General features: G+C 42.4%; 1 protein-coding gene across 2 annotated transcripts in view; it reads left to right on the forward strand.

Moving 5' to 3' along the window:
- The first annotated feature begins 10,351 nt into the window (after positions 1-10,351).
- LOC135556661 (pleckstrin homology domain-containing family A member 7-like) overlaps positions 10,352-12,924 on the forward strand; it is a 189,324-nt gene continuing 186,751 nt past the window's right edge. Inside the window, exons 1-3 of one of the 2 annotated variants that reach the window (XM_064990034.1) lie at positions 10,352-10,576; positions 10,682-10,758; positions 10,937-10,994. In XM_064990034.1, the coding sequence (XP_064846106.1) occupies positions 10,494-10,576; positions 10,682-10,758; positions 10,937-10,994 (218 nt within the window). In that variant the 5' untranslated portion in view covers positions 10,352-10,493. The remainder of the gene's footprint in view (positions 10,577-10,681; positions 10,759-10,936; positions 10,995-12,924) is intronic. The other variant, XM_064990037.1, reaches the window with a different exon arrangement.

Raw genomic sequence — 12,924 nt, forward strand, 5'->3', positions numbered from 1 at the left:
TGTGAGAATTAGAGAATGTCAACGGAGGAAAAAGTTACTTGGGATGATAATGATTTTGTCCCAATTATCTCAAGAGGTCCAAAGTGACAATGTGTTCACAGAGCCAAAAATAGGGCAGGTGGACCTTTTCGTTTCCAAAACACTACGTTTCATAAGGTTGTTATGTCCCAAACAGTATGATGGAAAAAAACAAGTTACCTCAGTTCCTCAGGAACAAGCTGACAAAGGCCCTCACATCTCTCACTCTTGTCATATGACCGCATGTTTCCTGACAAGGCTCAAAACATCTTTGTCTTTGTATGCTGTGTTCTGGTGGCTTTATGTTCTGTAAATGTCCAATTGAAGGTATAAAATAAATGTACCACGTGTGCGTATTCTAACGCATTTATAGAATACCACTGAGTTTATTTAAACTCTTATATAACATTCACATAGGTGACAATCATTGTGCGGTGGTTGTATGGAAAGCAAGGCAATAAAATGCTTATGGCATGTCTGGGTGGCATGTAGCCTACTGTTATCTGTTTGTAAAGAAGCAGACACATCCATTCATTTTGTCACGTGGGGGCCAACAGACGGGGTTAACATGAGGGGTCCTACGGCGACCATGAATCAAAGAATGTGTGCGCCCCAAATGGCACCCGATTCCCTATATATAGTGCACTACTTTTGACCAGGGCCCATATGGCTCTGGTCAAAAGTAGTGCACTATGTAGGGAATAGGGTGCCATTTGGGATGCAGGCGAGGTCTCAAACTGTCTGGTGATACAGATCTATCATCTCACCCACTGCTTATTTCAGGTGGAACATGGTAGGCTATAGTAATGATACATTATTCAAGTTTGTGGCCATTTCCCAAATCTGGCGTGCCTACTAAACTGCATACTGTTTACTAATCCTACTATTTTAGCACACGGTTTATCAGTGGAGGCTGGTGGGAGGAGCTATAGGAGTACAGGCTCATTGTAATGGCTGGAATTGAATAAATGGAACAGTCAAACATGTGGTTTCCATATGGTTGATGTGTTTGATACCGTTCCATTGATTCCATTTCAGCCATTACAATGAGCCCGTCCTCCTATAGCTCCTCCCACCAGCCTCCACTGCGGTTAAGTAAAAAGTATGCTGTATGCCCTCAGCCAAAAACATACTATTTTTGGTGCGTTCAAGACAACTGGGAATTTGGACACAAAATGAGCTCAGACTGGGAAACAAATGAATGTCAGTGATCTTCAGATCAGAGCTCTAGGATGATTCTCGAGTTTGACTTGTAAATCCAAGTTGGATGACCATCCAAAAGATTTTTCCTAGTCGAAGCACGTTCTCAATAACAAATGAACACAATATTATTTAAAAAAAAGGCAGTGCAGTCCAAAACTTGGATTTGACATATTTAATTTTTTTGTTTTGTGGCTGAAATGAGTATAACATCCTGGCATTTAAAGCGTACTTTATTTTTGAAAATTCACATAACACTTTCTATTTTCGCATACTGAGAATGAGTCATGTGCGAATGCGTTGATTTTTGGAGCGCATCCCCATTTCTAATTGATCAAAACTGGAATTAATATGACATACAGGCTCCTAAGTGGCGCAGTGGTCTAAGGAACTTACATCTGTAACAGAGACATCACTACAGACCCTGGTTCGATTCCAGGCTATCACAATCGGTCGTGACTGGGAGTCCCATAGGGCGGCGCACAATTGGCCCAGCGTTGTCCGGGTTAGGGTTTGGCTGTCATTGTAAATAAGAATGTTATTTTCTATATATATATATAAAGAATGTATGTATATGTATATATATTTTTTTTACCCCTTTTTCTCACCAATTTCGTGGTATCCAATTGTTAGTAGCTACTGTCTTGTCTCATCGCTACAACTCCCGTATGGGCAAGGGAGAGACGAAGGTTGAAAGTGGTTTGCGAGCACTGCGCCTGGCCCACCACAGGAGTCGCTGGTGCGCGATGAGACAAGGATATCCCTACCGGCCAAACCCCTCCCTAACCGGGACGACGCTAGGCCAATTGTGCGTCGCCCCACAGACTTCCCGGTCGCGGCCGGTTACGAGCCTGGGCACGAACCCAGAGTCTCTGGTGGTACAGCTGGCGCTGCAGTACAGCGCCCTTAACCACTGCGCCACCCGGGAGGCAAGAATTTGTTCTTAATGGACTTGTCTAGTTAAATACTTGATTTTTGAAATGTCACATACAGTACTATTAAACTTGTTTGCATACTCAAATGGCTGACTATTTAGGATGCCAGTATGGGTATTCAGAGACAACCACTCTGAAAGTTCATGCACAGAAGAGCTGGTGGGTGTCTAGTGTGTAACTAACGACCCAGGGCTTTAAAAAGGCCTCATTCCATTTTTCCAAAGATCCTCTCAAGAGACTCCGAAATATCTTTGTGCAGCTCTTCATGTTGCAGTGCGAGCTATGCAGTTGGCTAATTCAGTACCCTTTCATTGTGCTTGAGATATGTGAAAACTAATAGTAACCAGTTTGCCATTGGATGATAATAAAATTGAGGAGCATGGCACATTCTCACTAAAACATTCCCCATTGTGTGTAAAATGTGAGAGAGTGTGCTAGGGACACTACTTAAATGTGAACATAAGCAAACATTTAAAAAAGGGGGACTGTGCAGAAATCACTGCCATTTCTTGGTTACAAAAATTCTAATAGTTGGTCTAATTTCAGTTTATGTATTGTGTGGAGAATTATTGTACCATCTAAACCGATGTGAAATACTGTATATTTTCCATATTGCTGTGCGATATGGCCAAAATATCATATCCCATTTTGAAATCATTATTATTATTTTTTTTAAATAAATAAGGACGTTATGGATGGTATTTTTTTAAATAATAAAAGACCAGAATTAGCTTTTTGAGTAGTGCGTGACGCTAAGGTGGCAACACATACAGTTGAAGTCGGAACTTTACATACACTTAGGTTGGAGTCATTAAAACTCATTTTTCAACCACTCCACAAATTTCTTGTTAACAAACTATAGTTTTGGCAAGTCGGTTAGGACATCTACTTTGTGCATGACAAGTAATTTTTCCAACAATTGTTTACAGACAGATTATTTCAGTGTATCACAATTCCAATGGGTCAGAAGTTTACATAAACTAAATTGACTGTGCCTTTTTAGTTTTGAAATTCCAGAAAATGATGTCATGGCTTTAGAAGCTTCTGATAGGGTAATTGACATCATTTGAGTCAATTGGAGATCTTCCTGTGGATGTATTTCAAGGCCTACCTTCAAACTCTGTGCATATTTGCTTGACATGATGGCCAAGACCACAGAAATAAAATTGTAGACCTCCACAAGTCTGGTTCATCCTTGGGAGAAATTTCCAAACACCTGAAGGTACCACGTTTATCTGTACAAACATTAGTACGCAAGTATAAACACCATGGGATCACGCAGCCGTCATACCGCTCAGGAAGGAGACTCGTTCTGTCTCCTAGAGATGAACGTACTTTGGTGTGAAAAGTGCAAATCAATCCCAGAACAACAACAAAGGACCTTGTGAAGATGCTGGAGAAAACGGGTAAAAAAGTATCTATATCCACAGCAAAATGAGTCCTATAATCAACATAGCCTGAAAGGCCGCTCAGCAAGGAAAAAGCCACTGCTCCAAAACCGCCATAAAAAAAGCCAGCCTAAAGTTTGCAACTACACATTTTAAAATTTACCTTTATTTAACTAGGCAAGTCAGTTAAGAACAAATTCTTATTTTCAATGACGGCCGAGGAACATTGGGTTAACTGCATGTTCGGGGGCAGAAAGACAGATTTGTACCTTGTCAGCTCGGGGATTTGAACTTGCAACCTTCTGGTTACTAGTCCAATGCTCTAACCACTAGGCACATGGGGACAAAGATCATACTTTTTGGAGAAATGTCCTCTGGTCTGATGAAACAAAAATAGAACTGTTTGGCCATAATGACCATCATTATGTTTGGAGGAAAAAAGGGGAGGCTTGCAATCTGAAGACCACCATCCCAACCGTGAAGCACGGGGGTGGCAGCATCATGTTGTGCGGGTGCTTTGCTGCAGTTGGGACTGGTGCACTTCACAAAATGGATAGCATCATGAGGACAGAAAATTTTGTGGATATATTGAAGCAACATCTTAAGACATCAGTCAGGAAGTTAAAGCTTGATCGCAAATGGGTCTTCAAAATGGACAATGGCCCCAAACATACTTCCAAAGTTGTGGCAAAATGGCTTAAGGACAACGAAGTCAAGGTAATGGAGTGGCCATCACAAAGCCCTGACCTAAATCCTATAGAACATTTGTGGGTAGAACTGAAAAAGCGTGTGTGAGCAAGGGAGGCCTACAAACCTGACCCACTTACACTAGCTTTGTCAGGAGGAATTGCCCAAAATTCACCCAACTTATTGTGGGAAGCTTGTGGGAGGCTACTGGAAATGTTTGACCAATTTTAAAGGCAATGCTACCAAATACTAATTGAGTGTATGTAAACTTCTGACCCACTGGGAATGTGATGAAAGAAATCAAAGCTGAAATAAATCACTACTATTATTCTGACATTTCACACTCTTAAAATAAGGTGGTGATCTTAACTGACCTGAGATGGAACTTTTACTAGGATTAAATGTCAGGAATTGTGAAAAACTTTGGCTAAGGTGTATGTAAACTTCCGACTTCAAATGTACATTCTAAGTGATTTCAATGTGTCTTTCTCCATTCTGTTTGTTTTATACTGTTATATTTCTGCATATATTTAAGATAATTTCCACATAGGACTGCACAATATGGGCAAACAATCTAGGTCTTATTTTTAACCAAATGTTGTACTTGCGATTTGACTAGCGATTTAGAGCAAAACACTTGGCGTGAACTGTTGGAATCATAGAATTTTAATAATCATTCTATTTCCATAATTCAAATACATATATATATAATAGTTCAAATATATATATATATATATATATATATATATATATATATATAATAGTGGGCACTGAATACAGTGTTTGACACGACAACAAAGGAAAATGCCAGGGAGGAGTAATTGTGGCAGAGTAGGAACCAAAGTGTTGATAAGTGTTTCCTAGGGGACCCTATAATCTTTGGCGACATTGAATGTTCTTAGCTACTTCATGTTGCTAACATTCTTGCTTTGCGTATTCCTCTGATTTAGAATATATTGTTGCACAAACATGCTGATTTTCAGTCTACACCATCACTGGTATTATCAGGCTGTATAGCTAATTAGGTTTGCAAAAATCAGAAACTTTCTGTCCAAAAATGATGCAGAAAAATTTATCCATGCTTTTGTCACTTCTAGGTTAGACTACTGCAATGCTCGACTTTCCGGCTACCCGGATAAAGCACTAAATAAACTTCAGTTAGTGCTTTATCCTAACTGAAGTTTATTTAGTGCTTTATCCTAAATAAACTTCAGTTAGTGCTAAATACGGCTGCTCGAATCCTGACTAGAACCAAAAAAATTTATCATATTACTCCAGTGCTAGCCTCTCTACACTGGCTTCCTGTCAAAGCAAGGGCTGATTTCAAGGTTTTACTGCTAACCTACAAAGCATTACTTGGGCTTGCTCCTACCTATCTCTCTGATTTGGTCCTGCTGTACATACCTACACGTACGCTACGGACACAAGACGCAGGCCTCCTAATTGTCCCTAGAATTTCTAAGCAAACAGCTGGAGGCAGGGCTTTCTCCTATAGAGCTCCATTTTTATGGAACGGTCTGCCTACCCATGTCAGAGACGCAAACTCGGTCTCAACCCTTAAGTCTTTACTGAAGACTCATCTCTTCAGTGGGTCATATGATTGAGTGTAGTCTGGCCCAGGAGTGGGAAGGTGAACGGAAAGGCTCTGGAGCAACGAACCGCCCTTGCTATCTCTGCCTGGCCGGTTCCCCTCTTTCCACTGGGATTCTCTGCCTCTAACCCTATTACAGGGGCTGAGTCACTGGCTTACTGGGGCTCTCTCATGCCGTCCCTGGAAGGGGTGCGTCATTTGAGTGGGTTGATTCACTGATGTGGTCATCCTGTCTGGGTTGGCGCCCCCCCTTGGGTTGTGCCGTGGCGGAGATCTTTGTGGGCTATACTCAGCCTTGTCTCAGAATGGTAAGTTGGTGGTTGAAGATATCCCTTTAGTGGTGTGGGGGCTGTGCTTTCGTAAAGTGGGTGGGTGGGTTATATCCTTCCTGTTTGGCCCTGTCTGGGGGTGTCCTCGGATGGGGCCACAGTGTCTCCTGACCCCTCCTGTCTCAACCTTGAGTATTTATGCTGCAGTAGTTTGTGTCGGGGGGCTAGGGTCAGTTTGTTATATCTGGAGTACTTCTCCTGTCCTATTCGGCGTCCTGTGTGAATCTAAGTGCGCGTTCTCTAATTCTCTCCGTATCTCTTTCTCTCTCTCGGAGGACATGAGCCCTAGGACCATGCCCTAGGACTACCTGACATGATGACTCCTTGCTGTCCCCAGTCCACCTGGCCGTGCTGCTGCTCCAGTTTCAACTGTTCTGCCTTATTATTATTCGACCATGCTGGTCATTTATGAACATTTGAACATCTTGGCCATGTTCTGTTATAATCTCCACCCAGCACAGCCAGAAGAGGACTGGCCACCCCACATATGCTCTCTCTAATTCTCTCTTTCTTTCTCTCTCTCGGAGGACCTGAGCCCTAGGACCATGCCCCAGGACTGCCTGACATGATGACTCCTTGCTGTCCCCAGTCCACCTGACCGTGCTGCTGCTCCAGTTTCAACTGTTCTGCCTTATTATTATTCGACCATGCTGGTCATTTATGAACATTTGAACATCTTGGCCATGTTCTGTTATAATCTCCACCCGGCACAGCCAGAAGAGGACTGGCCACCCCACATAGCCTGGTTCCTCTCTAAGTTTCTTCCTAGGTTTTGGCCTTTCTAGGGAGTTTTTCCTAGCCACCGTGCTTCTACACCTGCATTGCTTGCTGTTTGGGGTTTTAGGCTGGGTTTCTGTACAGCACTTTGAGATATCAGCTGATGTACGAAGGGCTATATAAATAAATGTGATTTGATTTGCTCTGACTCAGTACATTTATTAGCTAGTTAGCGATTAGGATTAGCGGCTAACAAGATTTGGGCCCAACTTGCTAAAAAAAAGACAAACTTTCTGTTTGCGGATGTAAGAAACACAAACTGAGTGTAATTATAGAACGTTAGTGGATTTATATTGAGAAGCAAAGTGTCATCAACATTGTTGCATTCACCATGCAGGCTGAACGCAAGTGTCTTGTATTCAAGGGGATGGGGCTAGATGGAAAGCGGCATGGAGAGAGAGATGACTCAAGTAGTAAACATGGACGTTAAACACAGCATATCACATTTAATAAACCAAACATTCAATTACTGTTATAGAAGGTAAAGTAAAAATCCAAACTGGTCAATGCATCAATACCGGATTACGGTATACCGCCCAGCAATAGTTGAGCAGATTCTTGATTGTGGCCTGTGGAATGTTGTCTCACTTGTCTTCAATGGCTGTGCGAAGGTACTGGATATTGGTGGGAACTTGAACATGTCGATCCAGAGCATCCCAAACTTGCTCCTTGGATGACATGTCTGGTGAGTATGCAGGCTATGGAGGAACTGGGACATTTTCAGCTACCAGGAAATGTGTACAGATAGATCCATGCGACATGGAGCCGTGCATGATCATGCTGAAACATGAGGTGATGGCGGCGGATGAATGGCGCAACAATGGGCCTCAGGATCTCCTCACGGTATCCTTGTGCATTCATATTTCCATCGATAGAATGCAATTGTGTATGCAGCTTATGCCTGCCCATACCATAACCCCACCATGGAGCACTCTGTTCACAACATTGACATCAGCAAATCGCTTGCCACTACACAACGCCGTCCACGCTGTTTGACATCGGTCTGGTACAGTTGACACCGGGATTCATCCATGAAGAGCACATTTCTCCAGCGTGCCAGTGGCCATTGAAGGTCGGCATTTGCCCACTGCATTCGGTTACAACGCTGAACTGCAGTCAGGTCAAGATCCTGTTGAGGACGACGAGCACACATATGAGCTTCCCCGAGACGGTTTGAAAGTTTGTGCAGGAATTAGGTTGTGCAAATCCACAGTTTCTTCAGCTGTGCGGTGGCTGGTCTCAGATGATCCTACAGGTGAAGAAGCCAGATGTGGAGGTCCTGGGCTGTCGTAGTTACAAATGTTCTGCGGTTGTGAAAGTACTGTCAAATTCTCTAAAGTGTCTTTGGAGGCAGCGTATGGTAGAGAAACTAACATTCAGTTCTCTGGCAACAGCTCTGATGAACATTCCTGCGGTTAGCATGCCAATTGCACGCTCCCTCAAAACTTGACACATCTGTGACAACATTTTGTTGTCCACATTTTAGAGTGGCCTTTTATTGTACCCAGCATAAGGTGCATCATGTGTAATGATCATGCTGTTTAAATCATCTTCTTGAAATGACACACCTGTCAGGTGGATGGATTATTTTGGCAAAGGAGAAATTCTCACTAACAAGGATGTAAACAAATGTGTGCACAAAAGATGAGGCATTTCTTGGATATTTTATTTCAGCTCATGAAACCAACACTTTCCATTTATATTTTTATTCAGTATACACAAGGCCTTTGGAAAGTATTCAGACCCCTTGACTTTTTCCACATTGTGAGGTTACAGCCTTATTATAAAATGTATTAAATAGTCCCCCCCCTCAATCTACACACAATACCCCATAATGACAAAGCAAAAACAGGTTTTTAGAAATGTTTGCTAAAAATAAAACTGAAATATCATATTTACATGTATTCAGACCCTTTACTCAGTACTTTGAGCACCTTTGGCTTCGATTACAGCAGAGTCTTCTTGGATATGATGCTACAAGCTTGGCACACCTGTATTTGGGAAGTTTCTCCTATTCTTCTCTGCAGATCCTCTCAAGCACTGTCAGGTTGGATGGGGAGAGTGTTGTCTCACAGTTATTTTCAGGTCTCTCCAGAGATGTAAGATTGGGTTCAGGTCCGGGCTCTGGCTGTGCCACTCAAGGACTTGTCCTGAAGTCACTCCTGCGCTGTCTTGGCTGTGTGCGTCGGGTCGTTGTCCTGATGGAAGGTCCGGTCTGGGGTCCTGAGTGCTCTGCAGCAGGTTTTTATCAAGTATCGCTCTGCACTTTGCTCCGTTCATCTTTGCCTCGATCCTGACTAGCCTCCTAGTCTCTACCGCTGAAAAACATCCACACAGCATGACGCTGCCAGGTTCTCTAGACGTGATGCTTGGCATTCAGGCCAAAGAGTTCAATCTTGGTTTTATCCGACCAGAGAATCTTGTTTCTCATGGTCTGAGAGTCCTTTAGGTGCCTTTTGGCAAACTCCAAGCGGGCTGTCACGTATCTTTTACTGAAGAGTGGCTTTCGTCTTGCCACTTAACCATAAAGGCCTGAGTGATATTGTGCTGCAGAGATGGTTGTCCTTCTGGAAGGTTCTCCCATCTCCACAGAGGAACTCTAGAGCTCTGTCAGTGACCATCAGGTTCTTGGCCACCTCATTATTCACAATTAATTCAGGATTATCCATAATCATGGTAGCATCCACATTCATGGTGAAATGTTTAGAAACATATGATTTTTTTTCTATAAAAGTGACCACAAAGGGGTCATAGTAAATTGTGTAGAAATTTCGGAAATTAGCTTTATGTGCCCAAAAAAAATTCTGAGGGAGGACCCTCAGACACCCACCTGGTTCTGTCTCCTCCACTTCTAAAACCAAAGTTGTGCCCCAGGTTTTTAGTGTGTAGGGTTAGATGGTAGGGTATTTGTTTTATTTTCAAGCAAAGTATACACCAGTCTAGGTGGCGGTAATGCAACATTTGTTGGATGCCAACCTCCATTAAAATGAATAGAAGAAGCAGCAGTAGTTAGTTGCTAGTTGGAAGCAAGGACAGAGGAGAGCATTTGGTTTAGTTATTTTTTTGTACTTTTAATCCTTGTTTTAGCCTAATTTTAACCGGTTGTATTTATTTAATTTTTGTTTGGCACTGGTTCTGCATTTGATGTCTAATTGCATAGATTCCAATGCACAGATTATTATGGGGACAATCGTAAATTAAGAAACGCCTCTAAAAATACTTTGAGCAAATTAGGCCATTTCCAAATACTATTATGGAAATAGACCCTTATACTACAGTGGCAATTCCTGTTAAATCATTGACATATTTGCACTACACGTGTAGACCATACCTACAAAACCTTAGATTATGCAAAGCCGCGGTAACTTTGTTTCCAATTGAATAACTTTAATTCATGCATCATTCTATTTTATATCGGCGGAGGAAAGTAGTCTCATTTATCCGTCAACTGACTGGCCGAAAGGCCTCCCCTTTAATAGTCTCTTCGCCCTAGCGGTAAACATTGGGCTCGATCTCCTTGGAGACTATGTAGTGGAGAGTGAACGAAATAGGACTTCAGAACGGGATCATGGCGGCGCCGTTTGGGCGCGACACCTTACCTGAGCAATGGTCTTTCGGTGTCTGCGGAGATGGCAGAGTGTTTTTCGTTCAGTGAGTCGGCGAAATACCAATGTGGTCGTTCTTTCTGCATCTTTAATGAGAGTTCGCTTGTCGAGTGTTTCTTGCCTCTAACAGGTGTTTTTGTCTTTCTGGCAGCGATGAAACGAACACCACTACTTGGCTCCATCCGCGAACGGGCGAACCTGTCAATTCCGGACATATGATACGGTCAGGTATGCATGTATTCGTCTCTAATGCATTTGGCCAGCAGACTATTGGTGCTGTTTACGTTGCAGAATAAAACGGTTCGATTTTTGTGCGTTGTTGATATAGCCCAATGAAGCAGAAAACTTTCACAGAAGGCGCCTACTCTCCAAGGTAACGCACCTTATTTCTACTCGCCCATTGCAGATTTACCTCGAGGATGGGAAGAGGGTTTCACGAACGAAGGGGCCGGCTACTTCATAAAGTAAGTGAAAGCAATTGAAGTCGACTTTATTCTGTTGGGTGGTTGTCGTGATTCGCCGAGTGAGTGGCGAATTACCTGAGTGCAGTACTACCGTTTAGGATACCCACTTATGTCTACTAATTCGTCAACACAGGAGACTTAACTCGAGTAGTGTTTGTGAATTTAAAGGTATAGGGCAACGTTTCCAAACTCGGTCCAGTGGATCCCAAGGGGTGCACGTTTTGTTTTGTAACCTAGTACTACACAGCTGATTTTAAAATAACGATTTGATTATTTGAATCAGCTGTGTAGTGCTAGGACAAAAAGCAAAACGTGCACAAAACGCCGGTATGGGGCTTTCCCCATAACCAGCTAATGACCCCACCAGGGACTGTATTGGTAGCCTAGCCTACTTGTTGGATAACAGGCCTACTACTTGTTGTCTTTATTGGATTGCAGGCCATGTCTCTGTAGTACTGCTGACAGAGCTGTGTTCATAGGATCAAAGTCTCCAGTTGCAGTCGTTTTACAACATCCCCATCTCTTGTTAACTAGGTTGTTCATTGAACCCAGTTGAGGCTATTGTTTGACTATTTAAAAAATTGGTTGTTCAATATCACACAAGTTTGTGTGAGAGAGAATCTGTTTCAGAATGTTTTCTGACACTTTCTGATCTTGAATCTTGATGTGAGGCTTGATTTGTGTACCTCAATGTTATTAGTTTCAATCAGGTGTATTAGGCTACTGTCCATTATAGATCTACACACTATTTTGAGATTTCACATTGATTTACCCCCAGCAAGCTTGTCTTGTGCTGTCTGTAGCTAGGTTTCCATCCAATTGGCGACAGATTTTCATGTAATTATTCTCAAATTTACATTTACATTTAAGTCATTTAGCAGACGCTCTTATCCAGAGCGACTTACAAATTGGTGAATTCACCTTCTGACATCCAGTGGAACAGCCACTTTACAATAGTGCATCTAAATCATTAAGGGGGGGTGAGAAGGATTACTTATCCTATCCTAGGTATTCCTTGAAGAGGTGGGGTTTCAGGTGTCTCCGGAAGGTGGTGATTGACTCCGCTGTCCTGGCGTCGTGAGGCATTAAAAACAGTATGTGCATTTCCCAAAAGATGTTAACAATCAAATTCCCTTGTTGCAGATTAAAGGCCTGGCATGTTGATGTAGTGCACATAAAAATAACATTTCAGGTTAAATTCCCATGTACCAAATAATTCATTGCATACTAAGGCATATTATTTGCTAATGTCTGTGTACAGTTGAATTCTATTTTGACTGTGACTTTGCACTTCCTTTTCCAGTGTTGGTCTCTACTCTTATCCACCAGGCACCTGCAGCTCCTTACCATTATATAATGCTATGCTAGGATGCCAAATAGCCCTACCGTGACATAGTGTCTGCTGTGGGTGACATAATGTTATTATGCAACTCAGGGATACTGCAGGATCAATACTCTGGGGATCCTGTGGTGAAATTAAATGATAGTGAGTGACTTCAGTATAGTTGTCCTTTTTGAGAGAGAGATTCCATCCTCGGAGGCCTGGACGTCACCTATAGCCTCGTTTGACGTCCATCAACCTGTTCTGTCAGTATTCGTCCTTGGGAGTTTGTTCTTTGCATCCCTTTTGTCTGGCTGTACGAGTGGGAACCTTGTGTAGAAATAACAAGCTGAAGTAATAACATCCTCACAATCCAATATCCTATTCTAATAGGGAGGACTTCTTCCAAAGGTTGTGTTTATAGAACATCTCTAGAGATGTCTGCTCTGGCCAGCACTGCTACTGACTGACTGAGCATGTTTTCATGTTTTCTACAATAGCATAGAGCGCTCTCCAATATAATGTGTTTTTCATTGTCTTTGGATGCTCTCTCAGTTGTCTAAATGAAGATCTTCTCCTCCTGTGGTCTGACTGTCCACTTGAAGTTAA

Source organism: Oncorhynchus masou, chromosome 15, assembly GCF_036934945.1.
Source record: "Oncorhynchus masou masou isolate Uvic2021 chromosome 15, UVic_Omas_1.1, whole genome shotgun sequence".
In the NCBI taxonomy this organism is placed as follows: Eukaryota; Metazoa; Chordata; class Actinopteri; order Salmoniformes; family Salmonidae; genus Oncorhynchus; species Oncorhynchus masou.